At 40.9% G+C, this 22,384-nt stretch overlaps 1 protein-coding gene and 1 long non-coding RNA gene across 3 annotated transcripts in view; one reads left to right on the top strand and one right to left on the bottom strand.

Moving 5' to 3' along the window:
• Window positions 1–22,384, bottom strand: part of LOC144038809 (1-phosphatidylinositol 4,5-bisphosphate phosphodiesterase delta-3-A-like) — a 68,782-nt gene that overhangs the window by 46,146 nt on the left and 252 nt on the right. The window contains exons 1-6 of one of the 2 annotated variants that reach the window (XM_077551551.1): window positions 22,353–22,384; window positions 18,793–18,848; window positions 17,627–17,738; window positions 6,508–6,736; window positions 1,391–1,520; window positions 1,078–1,303 (exon numbers count right to left, since the gene is read on the bottom strand). The exon at window positions 22,353–22,384 is cut by the window's right edge and continues 252 nt beyond it. In XM_077551551.1, the coding sequence (XP_077407677.1) occupies window positions 1,078–1,303; window positions 1,391–1,520; window positions 6,508–6,736; window positions 17,627–17,738; window positions 18,793–18,848; window positions 22,353–22,384 (785 nt within the window). The remainder of the gene's footprint in view (window positions 1–1,077; window positions 1,304–1,390; window positions 1,521–6,507; window positions 6,737–17,626; window positions 17,739–18,792; window positions 18,849–22,352) is intronic. The other variant, XM_077551552.1, reaches the window with a different exon arrangement.
• Window positions 12,974–14,405, top strand: LOC144038811 (uncharacterized). The gene is made up of 3 exons (XR_013289286.1): window positions 12,974–13,172; window positions 13,263–13,373; window positions 13,926–14,405. It is a non-coding gene; the product is annotated as an uncharacterized LOC144038811 (long non-coding RNA).

Below are 22,384 nucleotides of genomic sequence, written 5' to 3'. Positions count from 1 at the left end.
ATACCTTAATTCAATGTGATTCCATCACTTGTATTTTAGTTATTTTTGTAGTTCACCTGGAAACTTGTTTGCCTGCCCTGGGGAAGTATAGTTAGTTGTTTTGAGAGTTGTTCTTTTTTTTCTTTTTTACTTCCTGTTAGGCTGTGGGTCAAATTGATTCATGTTGAGCAGGAGTCATCAACCTTTTTGAAACCGCAAGCTACTTCTTGGGTACTACTTAATGCAATGGGCTTCCAGTATGATACACATCTGAAATAACACATTTGCTCAAATGACCTTCAATTAAATATTATTACGTGTTATTAATGATATTAATTTATCTAAAGACACTGATCATGTTAATATCTCACAATACACACACCCGTCAAATCATCATTTCATCGTCTTACCAGCTGGCAGACACTCGTGGGTCATGTTAACAGGTAGCCGCTTGCCACTTACGTCAGAGACTTCTGCCGTATCATACAATGGCGGCGTCATTAATTAGCAGTTTCTTAGTGTCCTAGGTTAGCGATTGAACGTGAGTTCAGGATAGCGTCGTGTTGATGTAGGTAGCCATCACGCCACAACGTGGGCGAACTTCAAAGTAAAAGTGTACTAAATTTATTTAGTCCAAGTCTATTCCAAAATGCAACTATGTGTGTCTCCACACTTCCAGTAAAACACTACCAAAAACAACAAAAACTGCTTAAAACGTAATCTAAAGCGTACCATATTTGTCCTCAGCCAATACAGACTATATCACAAATTAAAGAAAACATAACTTCTTCTGCTACACCTTGTCAGTATCTGTTCAGCAAACAGGTGGAACGTTTTGTTTCATAGCTGTAAATTACAATGCATGGTAAAATCCATATTGTGTAAGCTTTTATAGGTCAAACTTAACAAACAATGAAAATATCTCAATATCCTGATGCGCTAGAAAAAAAGTCACGACATTTTTAAAAATCTGCGTCAAAAATATGTTCATCGGCACACTGTTGACCAGTGTAATTTTGGGATAATGGCTAATGGGTCAAGCTGACCCAAATGTTAATGAACGCATACCGTATGAGTGGATTTGTATGTTTAGCATACCCCATTCATTAAGTTCGTAGGTGATTATGAGGCTTTGGGCATGTGTGAATGAAGAATCCTCCCCCTGATCGTTCAGGAAATCCCTCAGATCTGCTGGTGAGAGGACACATCCATTGGAAGAATACAGCATAAAGACGGCATCCAGCCCAGGTCTCCGTAGCAACTCCCTGCAGAAAACTTCGATTTCTCCGTGGTCCAATCGGCCGTCGGCTGAGTGATCACACTTCTGTTCAAGAATCATTTAAGAATGAGATAGATATACAACTGTTAACAATTCTGTGTTAACAATGCTCTGATGTGGCAGGTTACACACCTGAAAAAGTTCACGTGCGTATTGGTCACTCATGACGATGTTGATCATTTGTAGCAATGTCTGCACTTCGTCGTAGCTCATCTTATCATCATGATTCCTATCAGCACGACTCAGGTAAGCATGAATCCAGGTGACATGTATGATCAAGGAAGTTTGCACACATGTAAAATTATTACTTTTCACAGGATGTTGAATCTAAACAAATAGACACTATGTTCACTATCTAAGTACATCAACCAGCCACAATGTTCTGACCACAATCTAGTTCTCATACAAGATATGTATGATTATCAAAACTGGGCTCAGTTTGGATAGTTTGGACACAGTTACCATCAAGCGCATTTCTGAGGCGGGGCAAACCTACCAATCAGAACCAATCAGCAGAGAGCGGGAGTTACGTCTTCTGAGCATTTCCTACATATTTTGACCTAGTTGCCCCAGTTATGCCAATTTGGTGAATTTCTCACTAAGTTTGGCGGCTTTCCAAAGCCTCTTGGTGACTTTTTTTTTGTCAAAAGCGACAAGCGACAAATCTAGTGACTTATTTTGGTGTTCTGGAGACTGCACATCGCAGTCTTTTGATTAAATGTGATATGCTAGCATTTAACAATACAGGACAAAATTGACTTAAATAAGGCGAAAAAACAAACAAACCTAAAAACCAACAGAAGAGTCATCTGTAGTTCTAAACATATTTAGGGTGTTTTACTCACTTTGTGCCTCTCCCACGACTTTATTCCTCTCTCCTACATTGTCCATTACAATTACATGCAAATTAAAAATTAGGCGATTTATTTATTCATTTAGCAACTTCAAGCGATTTTTTATGACAGCCAATAGGAGGATCCTGTGTGACATTATTGTTTGTTTCGCGCGTTACATCACAGGAAGAATCGGGAGCTGAGTGGCAAGAAACAGTGTGTTTTACATGTAGTTTGATGGTTTTGCACATTTGGAGGAGGATTAAGAGAGGCAGATGGTTCATTGTTGTTGTGCCATCAATTGTACAGCCCGTCGGGGGCCTGATAAAAAGTTTTATCGCCTTCCGACCGAAAGGGGCCACGAAAAAGGAAAGAAATGGCTGCGAGCCGCGAAGGTATGTAACTTGACGCTCAAAGCCCGGATTCCGGCTGATGTTGACGGGTTTGTGAGGCTCACTTTATTACTGGTAAACACTTGTGACTGCATACAGGTTCTCATCAAAAAATTTTAATATCCTCAATTTCTGTATTTTCATTCAAAAAGTCAAACTTTCATAGATTATAGTTTTACGGCCCACAACTTAAGTAACTTCAAGTATTTATTTGTTTATTTTTACATTATTTGGGCTTCCGGCTCATAAAACCCACAAAAACAGGATGTCAATAAATGTTAATAATGTGAAGTAATCCCCATGCATACTTCCCAGTGTTCTGCATGGGGGTAAAAAAGATGGATGGATGGATGGATGGATGAATGAATGGATGGATGGATGGATGGATGGACGGTATTTTCAAAACGATATGTCAATCTTCAATAGTTGGTTGGATTCCCTTTGCCTTAACCACTGCCTCGATGCGCCGTGGCATTCCCTGCGGGTCCTGGAAGCCCAGGCTTTCTTGATGCTTGCCGCCAGCTCTTTATTTTTGGGTCTGGTGGCCCTCATTTTCCTCTTGATAGTACTGCATTGTGGCCCTACTTGCACAAACGTAACTGTAATGTGAGGCTTTGTAATAAATAAGAGTAAATGTCCCCAAAGCAGATGTGTGGCCAGGTAACAGGTGAGTCGGACCAAATTTTGTCATCATCACACGTCTCATATGGGCTTTCAATAGTTTCAGTTTTGTCGCCAATACATACATTAAGCTTCTCTGTAAACCTCTTTCGTGCATCATCAACAAAGGATCCTCCTATAGCTACTTTCTTTCCTGGGGAGTTGGTAACACTGAGTTGCCATAGTTGGCGAACAAATATAGCCCACATTCTGCGCATTCTTCTCTTGAAATGTGCATGTAGCACTTCTCCCAGACTTATCAGTGGCATTTTCACATGTATTCACATTAGGCGGCCTTAGTGTGTGGAAACGTAAGAGGGCCGCCCGTGGCTCCACTTCTCGCGTCTTGGTCATTAGTCCATTCATATCCAATCCAAGTCCATGATCCAGAGGTGGCAAATCCAGGTCCAGAAAGTAAAAACACTACCAGTTTGGCTTTAGCGCTTGAGGCTAGCTAGCGCCCTAAAAGGTAAACAAGCACCATGGGAGCTAGCTAGCTAGCACCTGGGGCTAAAGCCAAACTGTGACAGGGTTTTTATTTTCTAGACCTGGATTTACCACCTCTAATCTTGACACACCTCTTCTTTTGAAATAAATGCTTACAGTGTCGTCGTTTCTAGGGGATGGGGGTTGGGGGGTTCAATGACTACCCTTATCAAAAAGAAGCATATTTAAGTATACTTGAAGTATCTTTAAAATTAGGAGAGTACCGTATTTTCACGACTATAAGGCACACTTTAAAGTCTAAAATTTTCTCAAAAATGGGCAATCCGCCTAATAATGAGGTGCGCCTTATGTGTGGACCGAGGTCGATACATTGCTTTATATACATGAAAGGTGGACCTGACTAAAGACAGGCATTGTGAGAAAGAGAAAGATGACGACATGCGGACGCTCAAGACACGCCCAGCCTGAGGAGAGCACGAAAGAGTCAACTGAAAGATGACAAATTCACTAATAAATAGAAGTAGAAATGTTCTTCCTTTGTTCTGTCTTAATCCTTATCCTGTCAATCATTGTTAATTAGCCTCCGTTGAAAGTCAGCGGCATCTCGTCCATGTTGGTGATGTGGTTGGGCTGGATGTACTTGTCGGCAATCTTCTTGCTGCAGTAGGCACGGAAGGTAGCCAGCTTTTCCGTGTAATCAGCCAGAAGATGCAGCGCCACGGTGGTTCTTGCCCGGATGGATAGATGTGGCCATTTCATAAAATAAAAACACCAAGACGGACCTCCTTGAAAATGCTGAATCTGTTGAGACGCTTCTCCCAGCTGTTCTTTGGTCATTAATCCATTGCTCGAGTTGGTCTTCCAACACGGGCCACCTCGCCTGGTTTCCGCGGAAACTCAGCTTCTTCTTCACTTAGCAAAGGTCGTTTTCCTGCTTCCTCCACTTGCGAACCATGGATTCGTTGATGTTGAATTCTCTTGCAGCTGCTCGATTTCCATTTTCTTCCGCGTAATGGATCGTTTACAGCTTGAGCTGTGCTTCATAAACATCTCTTCGTAGGTGTCATTTATTTCACCAAGACTGGGAGGCAGCGTCGTGCTAGTTACGCCACAATTTGTCAATGGATTGTGAATACTTGGGCAAACGTGTCTGCTTGCACTATTGTTCGAGCTTTCGCAAAAGCTGGCATTTCCGAGGAGCCGCACGACAACGAGACTGACTCTGACAATGAGACAGAGCCTGCTGTGTTTGATGGAGAACTTGCCCAGTTGTTCGTTTCGGATACGGAAGATGAGGACTTTGAAGGATTTGCGGATTGATCAAAAGCAACGTGAGTACATTGTTATATACTTAAAATACAACTGAACTCACTATTACTGTAAATACTTCAATAAAGTACAACCAAACTCAGTTTTGCTCCACTTGCTACCTTTTTAAAAACATACATTGGCGCTAGTATGTATGTTTAGCATAATAACATGCTACAATATGTTTTGAGCTAGCGTATGTTTTACTGTGGCTGCGCCCAATAGTGCGGTACGCCTTATGTGCGTGTTAAAGTCAGAAATATCATCCGTAACTGAGACTGTGCCTTATAATACATTGTTACTGTAAATACTTCAATAAAGTACAACTAAACTCAGTTTTGCTCCACTTGCTGCCTTTTTCAAAAACGTACACTAGCGCTAGCATGTATGTTTAGCTTATTAGCATGCTACAATATGTTTTGAGCTAGCATATGTTTTACCACCCAATAGTGCGGTGCGCCTTATGTGTGTGTTAAAGTCAGAAATACCACCCGTAAATGAGACTGCGCCTTATAATACGGTGCGGTGCGCCTTATAGTCGTGAAAATACGGTATACTTCCAGATTACTTTTCTTGTGCTTATTGCAAATATACTCCACAAAGTAAATGTGAAGTTTACTTGTAAATATACTGAAACATATACTAAAAGTTTACATAATACTTAGAATGTACTTGTACTTTTTGAAGCATACTCAAAATTAGGAGAGTATACTTCCAGTTTACTTTTCTTGTACTTACTGAAACATATACTAAAAGTTTACATACTGTAGTATATACTTAGAAGGCATTTGCTGTCGAAGTAACTGACCAAAATTATAGGTTAAATGTATTCTTAAAGCCTAACACCACATGGCTGGATGGCCTAGAGGTTAAGGTTGTCACCTTTGGTACAAAAGTTTTCCGATTCGATCCCTGTCAATTCATCACTGGACTTTTTGCTGTAAACTAAACTGTGGACATAAGTATACTACAAAGTATACTTTCAAGTTCTGTATATTTAATATACAGTACTTAAATAGTTAAATATACTATAAAGCATACTTGAAAGCATGTTTAAGTATACTTAATGTACTTTATAATATACTTCAGAATATTTTTAAGTGTACTAAAATGTTCAAATTTAGTCTCAAGGAGTTTACTTTAAGTTTACTTTTAGTACAAGAATAAGTACACTTGAAAAATAAACTTAGGTATACTTAAGTATACTCTATATTATGTACTTAAAGTATACTACTTTTTGGTAAGGGTATGCATATTTGGTCATTTAAAACTGAATTTATTGCTGAAGGAAACAAATTATCGTCTCTCGCACGCGCCATTTTGAATGGACTTCCGAGGCTGAAGAGACACGTTGCTCACAAAGATTACGTCACAGCAAATAAACTAATGAATAAAAGAATTGCGTGAATTATAATTAGCTCTTCTCATGGCAAACATTAAAATCATCAACAAACAACAAATATGACTGTATATATCATTTCTCACTATTTGGGGCGGTTTGATTTTACATTAACAGATAATTACACAGAATGTTTACCTAATCTTGGTTCTTTGCATGTGGCATACTATATAAACCTGACCTGAATATTTCACATTCATCTAAGGATATTGATCAAGTTTCTCTTTCTGGGTCATGTTGGCAATTCTTTCCTGCAGTGTCCGGATGCCACGGGTCCAATGAAAAGCATCCTCATGGTTCTGGCAGAGAAGATCCAGATTCTTTCGAGGACCTTTGAAGACCACCGTCAAACACCGCCCTTCAGGAACTGCACCAACCATCTGCCACAATGTCTCAGAATGGCAGCCCTCACATACGCACTCCACCTCTGTGATAGAGACTGGGTGATTCAGGGAGACCAAGAAAGAAGAAAACAATATATTAAGTTATCATTTGCTACTATGGATGAATGTAAAACACAACATTTTTTTTATGCGTATTCCCTCTTCGCCAACAATTAGTAACATTTTCTAATTTGTTCTGCTATAAAATCAGTTGGTAGTAATTGTATATCAAAACATTACGGGCTCAGATCCAGTAATCCCCTGCTTGGCAGAATAAATGAGTTTATTAGACTAGTGCACTTGGGTTGTTTCATTCTATTAGTTCACCACTAGAAGACACTAAATTCTACACTCTGTCTTAAATCTGTCCACCTTAAGTTTGTGATTCACCCGCTTAATCTTTATATTAATTTTTTTCCATCTTTCACAATCGTCATCTAATTTTGAAGGGAAAACCAAAATGTCACACACGCATGCAGGATATGTGCCCCATCGATGTTCTACATCAGGTCTTGAACCTGATATTTAAGCTGTTGAGTAACTATAGAGCACTAAATCACGAGTTACAAGACCAAAAAGTGACCGCATGCCCTATAATCTCAATGTTTGACCTATTTTTTTGGATCAGCTGCGCTTGAAGACTTTAAATACAACTTGGAAAGTCTATAATAAAGGCCCCGCCCTTCCTTTTTGGACAGCTAAGGAGCATGGAAAATTCTGTGCGATTTTAAGTGTGCCCACGCAGAGCAGAAAGTAACAGTTAGACTGAACCAAAATAGACCCACCAAGTGAAAAGCAATATTTAAAGGATTCATTGAATGAGTTGACTGGGGATCAGGATGGACTTTTATTTATTATCACAGAAGGACATTTGCTTTGAACTTCATAAGATTACTGCATTGGCATACACTCTGTGACATGTAACGAAGTTCTGATCCAAATTGGCCCGCCTGTTACATTAGTTTCTTAAGAATTACAATAAAATGGCTGGGTTACTTTGACTCTGGGCATGTTTAACCATAAAAAAAAGTCCCAAAAAACAATAGAAATATTTTTGACTGACTCCATTACTACCCATTTAAAGTGAGGATAGTGCTGTAATTATCTACTCGGAGGTTGGTTTTGCTTTCCTTTCAGTTTTTAGTTGTTCCTTTTACGTAGTGTGGTTAGCAGTGGAGATTACTGACGTTTGCTTTTTTTTGCCTCTAAACTCGCTCCTGGTTTTGATCTGCTTCGTGTTTAATACTTTTTGTTGTGCTGTATTTGTTTGTCCATTTAGTTTGGGCGACTTTTTGGCTACCCTCCTTGCTTCACTCCCCAATCACTGTAAAGCTATCAAGTTTTTACATTTTCCCTTCCATTGTGTGAACAGTGCCTTTTTGCTTGCGCTGTCGTTTTCTGTTATCATTCTGTTAGTTTGATGGAATTATTACTGACTTAAATTTTTACCTTTCAGTAACGATTTTTGCTTGGATTTGGAGTAATAATGAGTGATCAAAAGCATTTGATACCATTGATGACTAATCACTCATGCAGTACTGTGAACAATATGGCATAAGAGGTATTGTAGTAAAATGGTTAAACAGTAAATAATAGGTTTCAATATGTAAAAAATTTGGGATGTCAAAATGAGTGGGTTAATTTAAAGTTTCTTTAACTCTACAAATTTTTTAAATGCGTGATTAATGACTGCCCTTACTTGAAAAGCCTGTACTGTACAGTTGCAACGCAACAGATACGTACATGTCAAAATTTAGCAATTTAATTTTAATGCATATATTTGTGGAGACTGGGGTTTTAAAAATGTGCAGAATTTCGCAAGTTACTTCATGTTAAAGATTAGATATTGCTCTTAAAGGATCTTTGTGCAGTTTGTAACTTCTTTACTTGTGACTGCCACCTCTGGCCCAAAGCGTATCTGCAGCATCTGTGTCAGGCTCGTTCATGGTGCGCGTGCAAGTACATGTACGATCTTAAAGCGTATGGGACAGCTCAGGACAGTTTTTAATATGTTGTTTTCAACAATATAATATACACAGCAAAATGAGCGGCTCATCGAATTAAAACATATTAATCGAGTATTTCTTGATTTTTAAATTACCCGCGCAAAACCTGGCCAGTGGCGCGCTCCTAGCGACCGAATCGGATACGGCTTAAGCAGAAGACAGGAAGATAGCATCCCTGCTTTGCATCTGCTGGCTTGCTGTTGCTGTGTGTTTTATCGCCTCCTGAATTTCTACAATGCCGTCTCGTTGCGTAGTCGGATTTTGTTCTAATCGAGGGGGAGGATGGCGTGAGCCTTTTTCTGTTCCCCAAAGACGCAGTTCTTCACGAAAAATAGACAAAGCAAGTACAACAGACTCGAGATAAATGGACGCCCACTTCAACATCGGTGTTGTGCAGCTGACCCCAATCATGACAGTACCCCCCCACTAACGAACGCCCCCAGGCGGACCACCCGGCGGAGAAGGATGCGATGCATGGAAGTCACGGACGAGTGACTGGTCCAAAATCCAGGAGCGGGGGATCCACTGGCGGTCCTCGGGACCGTACCCCTCCCAGTCGACCAGATACTGCATCCCTCTGCCCCGCTTTCGAGAGTCCAGAATGGCCCTCACCGTATAGACAGGCTGCCCACCTACGACCCGGGGAGGCAGCGGGGGTGCGGCCGGCGGGCACAATGGGCTGGCAGAGACAGGCTTGAGCAAGGACGTGTGGAAAACTGGGTGCACCTTGAGTGTGGGTGGCAGGTTGAGCCGAACTGCCATGGGGTTGATCACAGAGTCGACTTCAAATGGGCCGACAAACCGAGGCCCCAGCTTCTTGGAACTTCCCGCCAACTGCAGGTCCTGAGTGGAGAGCCAAACTTTCTGTCCCGGTCGGTAGGATGGTGCCGGGATCCGGTGCCTGTCCGCGATTCGACACATGGGAGGTGGGACGCCCACGAGGAAGGATGTTGATGGCACACACATCGGAGCGCCACCTCTAAGTCTTGGTTAGCTCGCTCCGTCTGCCCATTAGATTGGGGATGATAGCCCGAAGACAGGCTAGCCGTAGCCCCCAAAGACTTGCAGAAGGCCTTCCACACCAGGAACACGAACTGAGGCTCCCTATCGGAGACGAGGTCCGATGGTATCCCGTGGATCCTGAAAATGTCCCTTATCAGGATATCCGCTGTTTGCAACGAGGTGGGCAACTTGGGCAGGTCCAAAAAATCGGTCCACCACCGTAAGGATCACCGACTGCCAATGCCACATGCGACCAAGGACGGTGGGGAATGGGCAGGGGGCGGAGCTGGCCGGATGGCTTATGGCGAGAGGGCTTATTACGGGCACACACTGTACAGGACGTGACATAGTCCTTAATGTCCTTGCGTAGCCCGGGCCACCAAAATCTCTGCGCTATCAGGGACAGAGTTCGACCCACCCCAGGGTGACATGCCACCTTCGATGCGTGCCCCCACTGCAGCACCTCTTGCCGAAGGTGTGTGGGCACAAACAACTTATCCTCAGGGCACGCTACCGGGGTCTGCGTGTCGTCAGCTGCTTCCACCACCTTCCGCTCTACCTCCCACTGGAGGGCTCCCAATACTCTGTTCTCCGGCACGATAGTTTCGGGTGGAGACCCCTCGGTGGCTGGACCGTGTATGCGGGACAAGGCATCCGGCTTGGTATTCCGGGCTCCTGGTTGGTAAGTGATGGTGTAATTGAAACGGGTTAGGAACAGGGCCCAGCGTGCTTGACGGGGATTCAATCTACGAGCGAACCGGAGGTACGACAAGTTCTTGTGGTCCGTAAAAATCTGGAAGGGTTCCGCCGCGCCCTCCAGCCAGTGCCGCCACTCCTGCAACGCAAAGATAATGGCCAGCAGCTCACGGTTGGCCACATCGTAGTTGCGCTCCGCCTGGTTGAGCCGACGAGAGAAGAAGGCACAGGGATGCAGCCTCTGGTCAACCAGGGACCGTTGGGACAACACTGCTCCCACTCCTGTCTCTGAAGCATCGACCTCGACGACAAATGGAAGAGCCTCGTTAGGGTGTGTCAAAACCGGCGAACGCGAAAATAATAATTTTAATTTAACGAAAGCGGCCTCAGCCTGCCGAGTCCAAATAAACGGAATCTTGGTGGATGTAAGCCTCGTCAGAGGTTCCGCTTTTAAGATATAGTTGCGGATGAACCGACGGTAGAAATTAGCGAACCCTAGGAACCTCTGCAAGTGTTTTCTGGACGTGGGTGTTAGCCACTCGACCACGGTCTGGATCTTGGCCGGGTCAGCTCTCAATTGACCCCTCTCCACATTATAGCCGAGGAACTGGACCGAACTGGTGTGAAACGCACACTTTACGTATAGCCGGTTCTCCAGCAGTCGCTCCAACACCAGCCGAACGTGTTGCCGATGTTCTGCTAGATTTCTCGAGAAGATTAAAATGTCGTCAAGATACACAAAACAAAAGTGATTGAGCATGTCACGTAAGACGTCATTAATGAACCCCTGGAATACTGCGGGAGCGTTTGAGAGGCCAAACGGCATAACCAAATACTCGAAATGCCCAATGGGTGTTTTAAACGCTGTTTTCCATTCATCGCCCTCCCTTATCTTAACCAGATGGTAGGCACTACGAAGGTCTAATTTGGTGAACACCGTAGCCGAATGTAAGGGAGCGAATGCTGAGTCCATTAGCGGCAAAGGATATTTGTTTTTAATAGTTATGTCATTCAACCCACGGAAATCGATGCAAGGGCGTAGTGTTTTGTCTTTCGTTTCAACGAAGAAAAACCCTGCCCCTAGCGGCGACTTGGAAGGCCGAATCAGCCCGGCCGCCAGTGACGTTGTGATATATTCCTTTAGGGCTTGGAGTTCCGGCTTGGCAATTTGGTACAGGCGTATACTAGGCAGCGGTGCCCCAGGAACCAGTTCTATCGCGCAATCATAAGGTCGATGCGGGGGGAGAGACATGGCCCGGTCTTTACTAAAAACCTCCCGTAAGTCGTGGTATTCCGCTGGCACATCATCCAGGTTAATCAACTCTATAGTTGCTTCGACTGAGCCACCGTGGTCATTCACCGCTGACTGCAGGCAATGCGAGTGACAGAACAAACTCCATCTCTCCAACCTGGGCATGCAGTTTATGCAGGAAAGTAGGAGAGCCACGGCAGGGATGTGGATAACGTAGTTTTAATCCACCAAACGAACCAACACAAAAATCACGCTCGAGGGCGGACAAAAGCAAACAAAAAATCACGCTCAAGGGCGGACAAAAAGGAAAACCAAAATCACGCTCGAGGGCGGACAAAAAGCAAGTCATGGGAATCAGGAGTAGAGACTTGTAGAAGCTTATTCCGTCGGGTCAGGTGAATAGCGTCTCGGAGTAATAACCCGACACTTCTTGCTGCTTCTGCCAGGCCTTTATCTTGGCCTGATGAACTGATGAGCAGCAGGTGTGTTTAGTGGGCTCCGCCTTCCAGCTGTTTCCCCGGTGACTGAAAGGGAAGCAGAAACAGCTGACCCCAATCATGACATGTGCAGCGCACATTTCGAGGAAGACTCGTTTGACCGGCTCCCGGCCCCGAAGCAGTCACTGGACTATAATGTGCAACACAAAACCGCGCTTTTGCCAACAGCTGTGCCAATTCCAAGGAGCAAACAGAAAGGAACAACATCGACTGTAACAGCACCCGCGGCAAAACAACAAAATTGCACGTGAACACCCCCTCATGTTGTATTTTGTACTGGACAACTGGGAATTTATTTTGATACCCGAGTTTCTGAGTTGAGAGAACTATTCAAGTTTCAACATGGCGGGGAGCACCGAAGGATTTGTGAATGACAAGAAATATTAACACTTATAAGGGCGTTAATGTCCGCTAGCACAGCAGGTTCTTTTAGAATCTACACAATTACGTAGCATACACAATTTTACTGTAACAACACAATCACATGAAAAGAACTCGGTCGTAATTAGGAGTTTCCGAGTGGTAAGGTCGATCTTTCCCATAGTACGTGAAGGCAGGGTTAGTTTAGCAGCTCATGGCAAAAATAACCACTGAAAAATTAATATACAGTCAATGAAAAGGTACCATGAGAAACTGCTAATTTTTAAATTTTATTATTGTGTATTATGTATTGTGCTATGTATCTGTGCTGAAGGCATCATGCCCAAGTTAACACAGTTCAAACTTTGTTTCAGATGGTGGATGAGATGCTTATGGAGTATGAGTCAAAGGAAACTGCTACACAGGTGACATGTTTGGAAGATGACTTGGATGATGTACCCGGTGTTTGCATCCAAAATGTGAGTAAATTTATATGCTTCTTATAATTTGAAAAGGTACAAACAAAAGAAGATCCTGCTCTCCTAGAGATTGTGTAACGACATCAAGTGGCTCTCTCATGATCACCAAACATCCAACCTTGAGGCATTTCACAGCCTCCTCAACCACTTTGCACCGAAGATGATTTATTTCAACTACACTGCTATGCTGTACAGGCACAGTATGAAAATCTTAATTTGGGAGACACTATTAAAAAAATTATATAACATTTATTAAATTTTCATGTATTTTTTTCCCCCTTCATTAACAGGTTCAACGACAGCCTTGCATTTTACACCGGATCCAGGATGTCACAAAGGATGGGGACACTCAATACAGTGTGCATTTATTGTGCGCAAAATTCTGGGGCAGCTAACATTTTGTACGTGTTTTTTATTTTAATTATCTGTATCCATAATTAACTTATTCACTGCCATTGACAGTTATACTTGTTCATTTTTGTCAACGGGGATGGGTCTTGGGAGGGGGGGGGGGGGGGTCATCTGATTCTGCTTCATTGTAAATTTTGATACAACTTTAACAACTTTACCGATGCACAACCACCAGTAGATGACACCAATGTCCCATTTTAGATATGAGGTCAACACAGTTTGAAAGTTCAATGGGAGAAAAGGCTGAATTATGTGCAACTACCTTTTTTCTACTGCTCGTTGAAAAAAAATGGAAAAAGTCAGACAGAGTCTGTAGTTTCATTTCGTGGATTCTGTGTGTATATACTCATTGAACACAATAATGTGTGGGTATTGATAATATCAAAATTCTTTAAAATGACTTGCAGTAAGAATTCCAAAATCTAATCACAACATAGTGGAAAAGAAGAAAACAAAAGTAGGAATAGAAATGAAAATTAATTCTAATTATTTTGCATGCATGTATAACACGATACAATAATTTAATGGGTATATTATTGCAGAATATGTGGAGGATCTTAAGAAGATTGTGGAGAGCATCTGTCAGGGGGCCAATCTGGACGAGGACACACTCCTTGAAGAGCTGGTGTTGGACCAGGAAGTGGCAGAACGCCGACCCCTGTGTGTAGACTTTCAGAAGCCAGACAAGGCCAAGGCTGTGCGGGCACACATTTCGCGTTGTTCTTACTGTTAACCTTTTCATTTACAGTGGAGTAGTAGCTGAGTTTTTTTTTTTATTTGGGAGATGGATCACTGAATAGTTTGAGTGATGGCTCGCAAGCAGCAACTTTATACGCATAAGTGATCACTAGTTGTTCATTTATACTTTGGATGAAAAGAAAAAGGCATGTAATTATTTTGTATAATTGTACTGTATTTATTTATATCATATTTCGAGGTATCATTTGTAGTCATTGTCATTGGATGGAAATGTTCTCATTATTAGTGACACTGCACAAGAATGAATCGGTACCCTCACACGCCTGCCCAGGAACTGGTACCAGCAGCGGATGAACTGCCTACAATGTACCTCTTCCACCTGGAAATACAGAAAAATCCATATTAAATTATTCATCTTATTTTATAATACAAAACTAGTAATCATACTTACTCTGTTCTAAAATCTGCAGGACTTCCACATTCAGGCACACCGCTTCAAACGCCCAGTGATGGGTGATACACTGGATCTGCTGCTGGGACTCCGACAACTTGGCCTTGACCTTTTGCTGTTCGTGACAGCAATTACTCTCCATCACTGTTGCCATTGCTACACAGTTACCACAGGAACACCTGAAAAACAGTCAACTTTTTTTTGTGTGCTATTTATAACATTTACAAAGATTTTTTCAATATTTGATGAATACTTGCATTATCTATCACAAACATTTCAGGAGAAAAAAAAGTGTCATGCATCTGATGGGTATGAGGTAATTTTAATTTCGAAAATCCATTTTGTACCCTTTATCCATTAATTAATGTGAATTGAGTCTCACAGAGGTTGGCATGTGGCAATGTAAAAGGGGCAGCGGTGGCTTCACTTTTTACGAAGGTGAGTAAGCAGCATTTAGTCCATAGTTTCCATTTTAAAATGGAGAATAAGTTCTATTTTGCTACTACCAATATAAAATAGCTTTTAAGTGTAACAAGTAAAGCATAAATAACTCATGCATAAATAATCATTTGAGTGTACCGGTTGTGAGGATAATCGGTTAAGAAAATGGATGGACTAAACCAAGCTGCATTTAGGCCACAAAGCCTTTGCTATTTCACCCATAGGAAAATATAAACACCATTGTTAGTCCATACTTTCCATTTTAAAATAAAGAGTTAGATTTACCATTCTGTGTTCTTGAGCCTGCCGATGTCGTCCTCTACCTCGGCAGCTTGAAGTTGGTCACGGCCACCTTCAGAGTCCGAAGTCGAACCAGCACCTTCATCTGGATACGGCTCAAACCGATACGGCTGGATACATTTTAGGACTGAAACGTCTTCATGTGAAGACTGCTTATCGTCGGCAATGTCAAAATTCCAACTCTACACTTGATGCCGAGTCAGGAAGCACCTCGTCGTACTCCGCCATGTCCACGTGTTTTTTTTGCCAACTATACTGACGCGTGTCCAGGCTCTGAAAAAGGGGGCGTCGCTGGTGAGCCGCCATGTTTTGGAAATTTTTCTAATTTTTACAAGCCCTTGTCATTGCGTTTTTACCAAAGTAATCATTGAAATCACATTATTTGTACTTGAAATATTAAAAAAAAAAAATGCTTTTATGGTGACTTTTTCTTGTGTCTCATTAAAGTGACAGCCACAGTTGAAGACATGACTTCAAATATAAGAAAAACTGCGCCCCTCCCCTCCCCCTTTAACATTTTATTCCATTTAATTTAACAAGAGTAGGAAAACTTAGATATTGTACATTTTATTGTACATTTAGAACAGATATAAAATTTGCGATTAATCGTGACTTGACTATTATTATATATTATACTGTATATAAGAAAGGTCTTCATACAGTATATTGTACTCTTCTCTTGTGTTTCCTCATATGTCATACTGTGCTGAAGTTTGGGCAAATGTATATAAAACAAATACAATATAGACCCAATTATGAAATAACAGGAAAAAAATAAATTTGAATAATTAATAAGGTTGGGTACAGAGAATTAACTAATCAATTATTTATAGGATCTATTATTTAAAAATTTGTGAATATCATGTACAGTATTTGAAGCCACTGGAAATGCTTTTTCATGTAGTGAACAATAGCGTACCTGTGTATATTCAGACTTATTTTTAAATGAAGAGAAGGACAATAGAATTTAATGGGTTTATTTAAGTTTGAAACATAAAGTGAGGACCAACATAAAATACAGGGTTTAAAATTGTGGAATGGACTCAATGATGTGTTGAAGCTGTGTACTTCTCTGCTGGAGTTTAAGAAAAATGTAAAATAATTCATGCTTATAGTGCTATTGATAAAATGTCAAACATTTAGGCATTATAATTGTGGGAATGCTGACTTATGTTCACTTATGTTGTTTCTAACCTTTATTATCATTTCAGGCACTTTTTATTCTCCACACTTTTTTGCCATGCAATAACTCACATAATACTTCCGATTTACACCCTTCAAATTTCAACTTGCTTCAAAAATTCACGCCTTCCGGGTAATATATCGTAATATATCATCTGATTCCACAGTATTCACACAATTTAACGTTAAATATTAACTTGTACCCATTCATTTTCTAAGTCCCACTTTCCACGCCCACTTACATAAATACATACATAGATTACAAAGATGCTAGTGCAGCGGAGCTTTGACCGGTAAACAGGAGGTGATGGTTTAAATCCCACCTTAGACAAATTGCAGTTAAAATTTTCTTTTTATTCATTTATCATTTAACTACAATTAATAATTAGGATATTTCACATAATTAATCTTTAAATTTTCTTCATAAGCATTTAGATATTAGCATTTAGCTTTCAACATTCCCACGCAATTTCTACAGAAATTGCACAGTGTAGTATTTATTTATTTAACTCTGTTGTAATTCATGTGATTCATGGGACTTATAGAATAGGCAATAATAAGCATGGTGCTTCAGCCTCTTCCTATTTCGGTTATTAATTAAAAAAAAATGTTTGTGTTTTCTTTCCTGTACCATGTATGAAACCTACATAAATAAACAATTCATTCTTCTTTTGTTTTGTTTTGTTTTTCCCTAAAGCTTTAAAGGGCTTGTCATTTAACCACTTTTCTTTTTCTTTACTTTATAAATAAAGACGGTTGTTTGCAATATCTGTTTAGGGTGTGGGGGGCTTGTTGGCCAATCACAAATCATTAGAAATTATATATATATATGTGTGTGTGTGTGTGTGTGTGTCAATTTTAATTAAACACACACACACACACACACACACACACACACACACAAAAGCTGGTTTGGCGTTGAGTACCCCTCACTAGTTACGACTTTGATATAGGTCAATTTGACCAGTAATAAAACAGGCAGATTAAGATAATAACCTGTGGGTCTGTATTTTACTGTTGGGCATTCTAGGTCAATTCTGTATTTTTTTTTTAAATGTATTATTTAAATGAAAAGGATAATTTGCCCAACACTGACAAAATGACAATTGGTTTTAATGCCAATGTCGAAACAAAGGATTATAGTCGGGAGTAAAAATACAAAACACTTACAGGATTGCTGCTCCTTTGCTCGACTAAAAGTTTTGTGCGACTGGCACCAAATGGTGGCGCCATCTTCCAGCAACATCAGTGTACGTTGCTTTTGCCAATGTGGTGATCGGACCTTTACACAGGAAATATTCACAGATCATTTCTTTTTAATGTCATGTCCAGCTAAAAAAGACATTTGCAAACATATGTTTTTACGTTGAAACGAACAATCAATATTTTTTCACATTTTCTCACAGATGTTACAGACTAAATCATTATCAATTTATGCCTGGTTAAATGATGCAAATTTAAAACTTAAAAATTGCTTAAGATACAATGACATGTAAGAAACAGCCGTCATTTTTACTTGCTCACAATAATAAAATCTTCATGAACTTGACTGACTTCAGTAGTTTGTAGTTATTACTGGTACCACAGGCGGCCTGCATTAATGTGAATTGAGTTTGTCATGAGACAAATATACAATCTAAGTAATGTTGTTGAACAATATTTAATGAACAATGAACAAAAATTAAAACCGATCAGTTAAATTGTTTCAGTTCCGTCCATCTGAGTTACGTTTGGTCCTTTCACGCAACTCTTTTTTCCCCCCTCATGAGTGCCACCAACCCAATATGGCGCCGTCCATAGTTACAATGGAGTCCATGATTACGGCGGCACCTCATGGCATGTGCGTTATGTCCTTCCAGTGACGCAACAGCGAATCATTTTGCAGCCGGGCGGGTACAGCCTCGAAGGCTTCTCAAATTCTCGGGTTTCATAATGACGTTAATTGGCTACCACCACTGAGCTGTATATACAATATTACTGGATAGCCGATAGGCCAAGACTTTTGAAGCTGCGAGGCCGCCATATTGCTACTCCCTGCTTCAAAATGCACACGCTTCGCACTTAGGTCATCGATTCTATTAGTTTACCACTACTGTAGATGACAATAAATTCCACGCACTGTCCCTTTAAGTTCATCCAGTAAAGTTGGTGGGTCGGGGAAAAAAATTTGCACCAAGCAACAACTTTTGGTGCTCCTTTGAGAACCAGACAAAAATTGTGCATCCTTGTCAATTACATCATTAGTCAACATTGACTCAATGGTCAACACATTAGTCTTGAAATCTGAAGTTGTGCAACCCTAATACTGACCACATTCAATTCAATATTGCTCATACCTTCACCATATTGGAGCCCTTCAACATCCACTTGACATCTTCATCATCCTGCAATCCTACAAGAAAAAAACAGCAACATTTGGTAAGGAATGGTACATAATAACAAAGCAAGCATGAACAAACACAGGGTCCATATGCCTAAACAGCTCTATTTTGGTTTCATCAGGCCAAGAAGAACCAGCTTCCAAAAGTCAGCCACGTGTTTTAGATTTTCTTGGGCAAACTTGAGTCAGCTTTAATGTGCTAGTGTGAATAGGAATGTTTTTTGTTTTTTTCTAGGCTAATGACCCACCATGATGAAGAGCCATCCCAAGCAGGTGCGGTCCTAAAAATTGTTAGGTTAGGCCTCTTAATGATTAGATAGGTGACTTGAACTAGGCCTTTGTGTCGCAGTGAACTTTACCGGGTCTCAGATTAATTAAAGAGCACAAACTCACATGCACACACGCACACAAGTTTGTGTTACTAACTCTATGGGGCCATCCGATTGACATAATGCATTTCCTAGCCCCTTCCCCTAACCATAAACATCAAAAATGATTGCCTAACCCTATTCCTTACTCTAACCTCAACAATAACCCAATTCAAACCTAAACTCTAAAACCAAGTCTTGACCCTTAAAAAAAGGTCTAAACTTGTGGGGCCCAGCAAAATGGCCCCACATGGACGGGTGGGCCCCACAACTTGGTGAAAAGCCGAAATGTTGGCCCCACTAAGTACATAAACAAGACCACGCACACACACACACACACACACACACACAAAGAGAGCGCGATGATGATGAAATGTTGACTTGGGAAGGCTGCCGAATGAATAATACTAAGCTCTCTCTCTCAAAAAAAAAAAAGAGTACCCTTTTTAAATTAAAGCTATGCAAGGTGCACAGTTAAATAAAAATATATTAAAATAAAAATAGCCCATAAACTATAATAGATCAATCTTTTTCTGAGATCTATTCACAAGAAAAGTGCAATAAACTTTTCTTTTTTTTTTGATAAATGGTTTACCGAAATCAAATTATTTCTTCCACTTTCTGACAAATCCACAGATACAAATGAGGATCATTTAAAAGAAGTAATATGGCAAACCCTAACTTGTGTATGGTTTACGACTGGGGCTCCTGTTTCACACACTTCTTTCCGAAGTTTGTGGTACTGTTTGGTGAAAATGATTTGTAGTGCTTCCATGTTCCACCCCTCGCTAAAACTTGTCACTTGGCTCAGTAGCCGCTCAGTGAGTTCTTGCTAGCTGGTAGCTAGCCACTCATGCTCATTGCTAACACTAGCTCCTCGTTGACAAGCTGCTCGCTGGCTCACTCGCCATCACTCGTTGGGGCCTGCTCGCCGTTGTTAGCCAGGCCTGCTCACTCCCTTACTACCGAATTTGATTTTCTTGCACATCTCGAATTTTGGGAGACACTGCTGCTTCTTCTTCTTTTTTATTGTTATTATTATTTATTTTTTACAAAGCAATTCGTCGTTGCGGTCTTTGCAGCCATTGATGACACGGGCGAATGTCATTTCGTAAAAGGGCTGCCCCACTGTAGACAGATGGGGGATATACTTCCCCAAGTATGTGAACATGCCTAGGATGTGTTTCAGATCCTGGACATTCTGCGGCTCTGGCAGCTCTTTGATGGCTTTCACCTGGTTGGGGCCAGGTATTACTCCTGACCTGTCGATGACCTGACCGGAAGTGGAGTTGGTTCTTCCAGAGGTGGGCATTCCGTCAACTTTGACGGAAGGTCCATCAATCCGTCAATGACAGACGCCCATTTTGGTAAAAATTTATGGGAAACTTAGAAAATTTGACAAACTAAGCACTAACGGAAGGGGGTTTCCGTCCGTTGATTTAATCGTCAATCTATCAATAAATTTGGCAATCCGTCATTAACGGATGTCCCATTTCGGTGACGGATTGATGATTAACAATTGATGGAACATTGACAAATGCCCACGTCTTTTGACTCACCGCAGATTACTGCCACTTCTTTCCTGGGACTGCACAAGAGCTACTCTGATTAATAAAATGCTACAACAAATGCAAATCCCCTGCACATTTTTAATTTTTAAATAGACATTGAATGTCTTTCAAGCTGCATTGGGAACAACAGTGAACGGCGTTGAGATCATGCTTTACAATAAACATGCTGCTATCACCACCTACATTGTGTTACATTGTGGCACCATAGCAAGTGTGATTAGAGTGACGGTCACTTTAAAGGAATTACCAGACTGACAAAATCATTGCCTCCACAGCATGACGAGCAAGGAACATGGCTTGAGGTCTTTTTGTTGTTGTTGTTGTGCAGTCCACAGTCATGGTTTCAATCAATGAAATGGATAACGTGAAACACTGTACACAATCTTGCTAACACATTCGTGGTGCAAGCGGGCAGGCAGTATTGGAATTACCGAAATAACAGTACTTTTTCTGTAAAGAACAAGGTCTTAGCTTTCAGACACAGTTGGAATTTTTTAGCTTGCACAAACGGTACCAGAACTACGGTAATCCAAAGTGCACCTACCTGTCCCCAGCAACACGCTCTGTGACAACACGTTCCACAGTAATACAGTAATACAATAATAACACAGGGACATTATTAGACTACAAAATGAAGGAAATCAAATTAGCTTTTGCCATTTTTTCGGGACAAATTGTGTCCTGGGTGAGATTTTTTATAAAAACCTAGTTCATAACAATTAATTTAGCTACAATCTAGAATCAAGCTGATACCCCCCCCCCCCCCCCCCAGTATCAAAATCCCAATTATGGGCCCTGCCCTTATATTACAGTAAATGAAAGACCAAATGTAAAGAAAGATGGGAAGAGCAGTTTTGATGGTTTGAATTGAGGGTTTTAGAAAGTGGTAATAGCTGACATGTGTTCATGGTCGTGACATGCTGTAAACTTGGAGACAGAGTGGAGAGCAGTTGTAACCACAGATTTGTACTGTAGCCTACCCTTTGAGAAAATTACAGTAGGCTACAGTAGAGCCAAGACATTCAATATGTTCACGTGTACCAAAAAAACATATCCCATGCAATATATAGATTGAAACTAAAGTTTAAAATGCATGTACACACCTTTATACGATTTTTTTTTTTCAATTAATCCAGCAAACAATTAAATTGGAAAACAGATTTATTCTATTCACTTCAATTGATTGAATGATGGAGCTTCTGTCTTCATGCTCCAGTTTGCTAATGCCATTTAAATCACAAAGTGGAGAGGAACCTTCTAAATCATGGGCAACACACCCGAGATTCGAATCCTAAACCTCTTAACCATGAGGTAGACTTTAGAGCCACTTAAACGCCCTAAAGGATAAATCCCAATACAAAATATTAAATGTATTTATTTTTCTATGTCGTCTCGGCAACTGATGTAGCCTGAAAGAGTCGGGGAACAAAACGAAATGATTATTCTTATTTTATGTATTGATTTATCTATTTTTTTTTTTTTGGGGGGGGGGGGGTCTATTACAAAATCAGATTACAATCTAATGCATTTGATAATTTCACCTTTTTTTTTACCGCGATGAAGAGCGTCAGACTTACCTAGACTCCTTAGCGGATGGATGGCTTTGGAA

This window comes from Vanacampus margaritifer, chromosome 18 (genome assembly GCF_051991255.1).
Source record: "Vanacampus margaritifer isolate UIUO_Vmar chromosome 18, RoL_Vmar_1.0, whole genome shotgun sequence".
Lineage (NCBI taxonomy): Eukaryota > Metazoa > Chordata > Actinopteri > Syngnathiformes > Syngnathidae > Vanacampus > Vanacampus margaritifer.
Note: the sequence above shows the minus strand (reverse complement) of the source record. Positions and strands in the feature narration are given on the sequence as shown.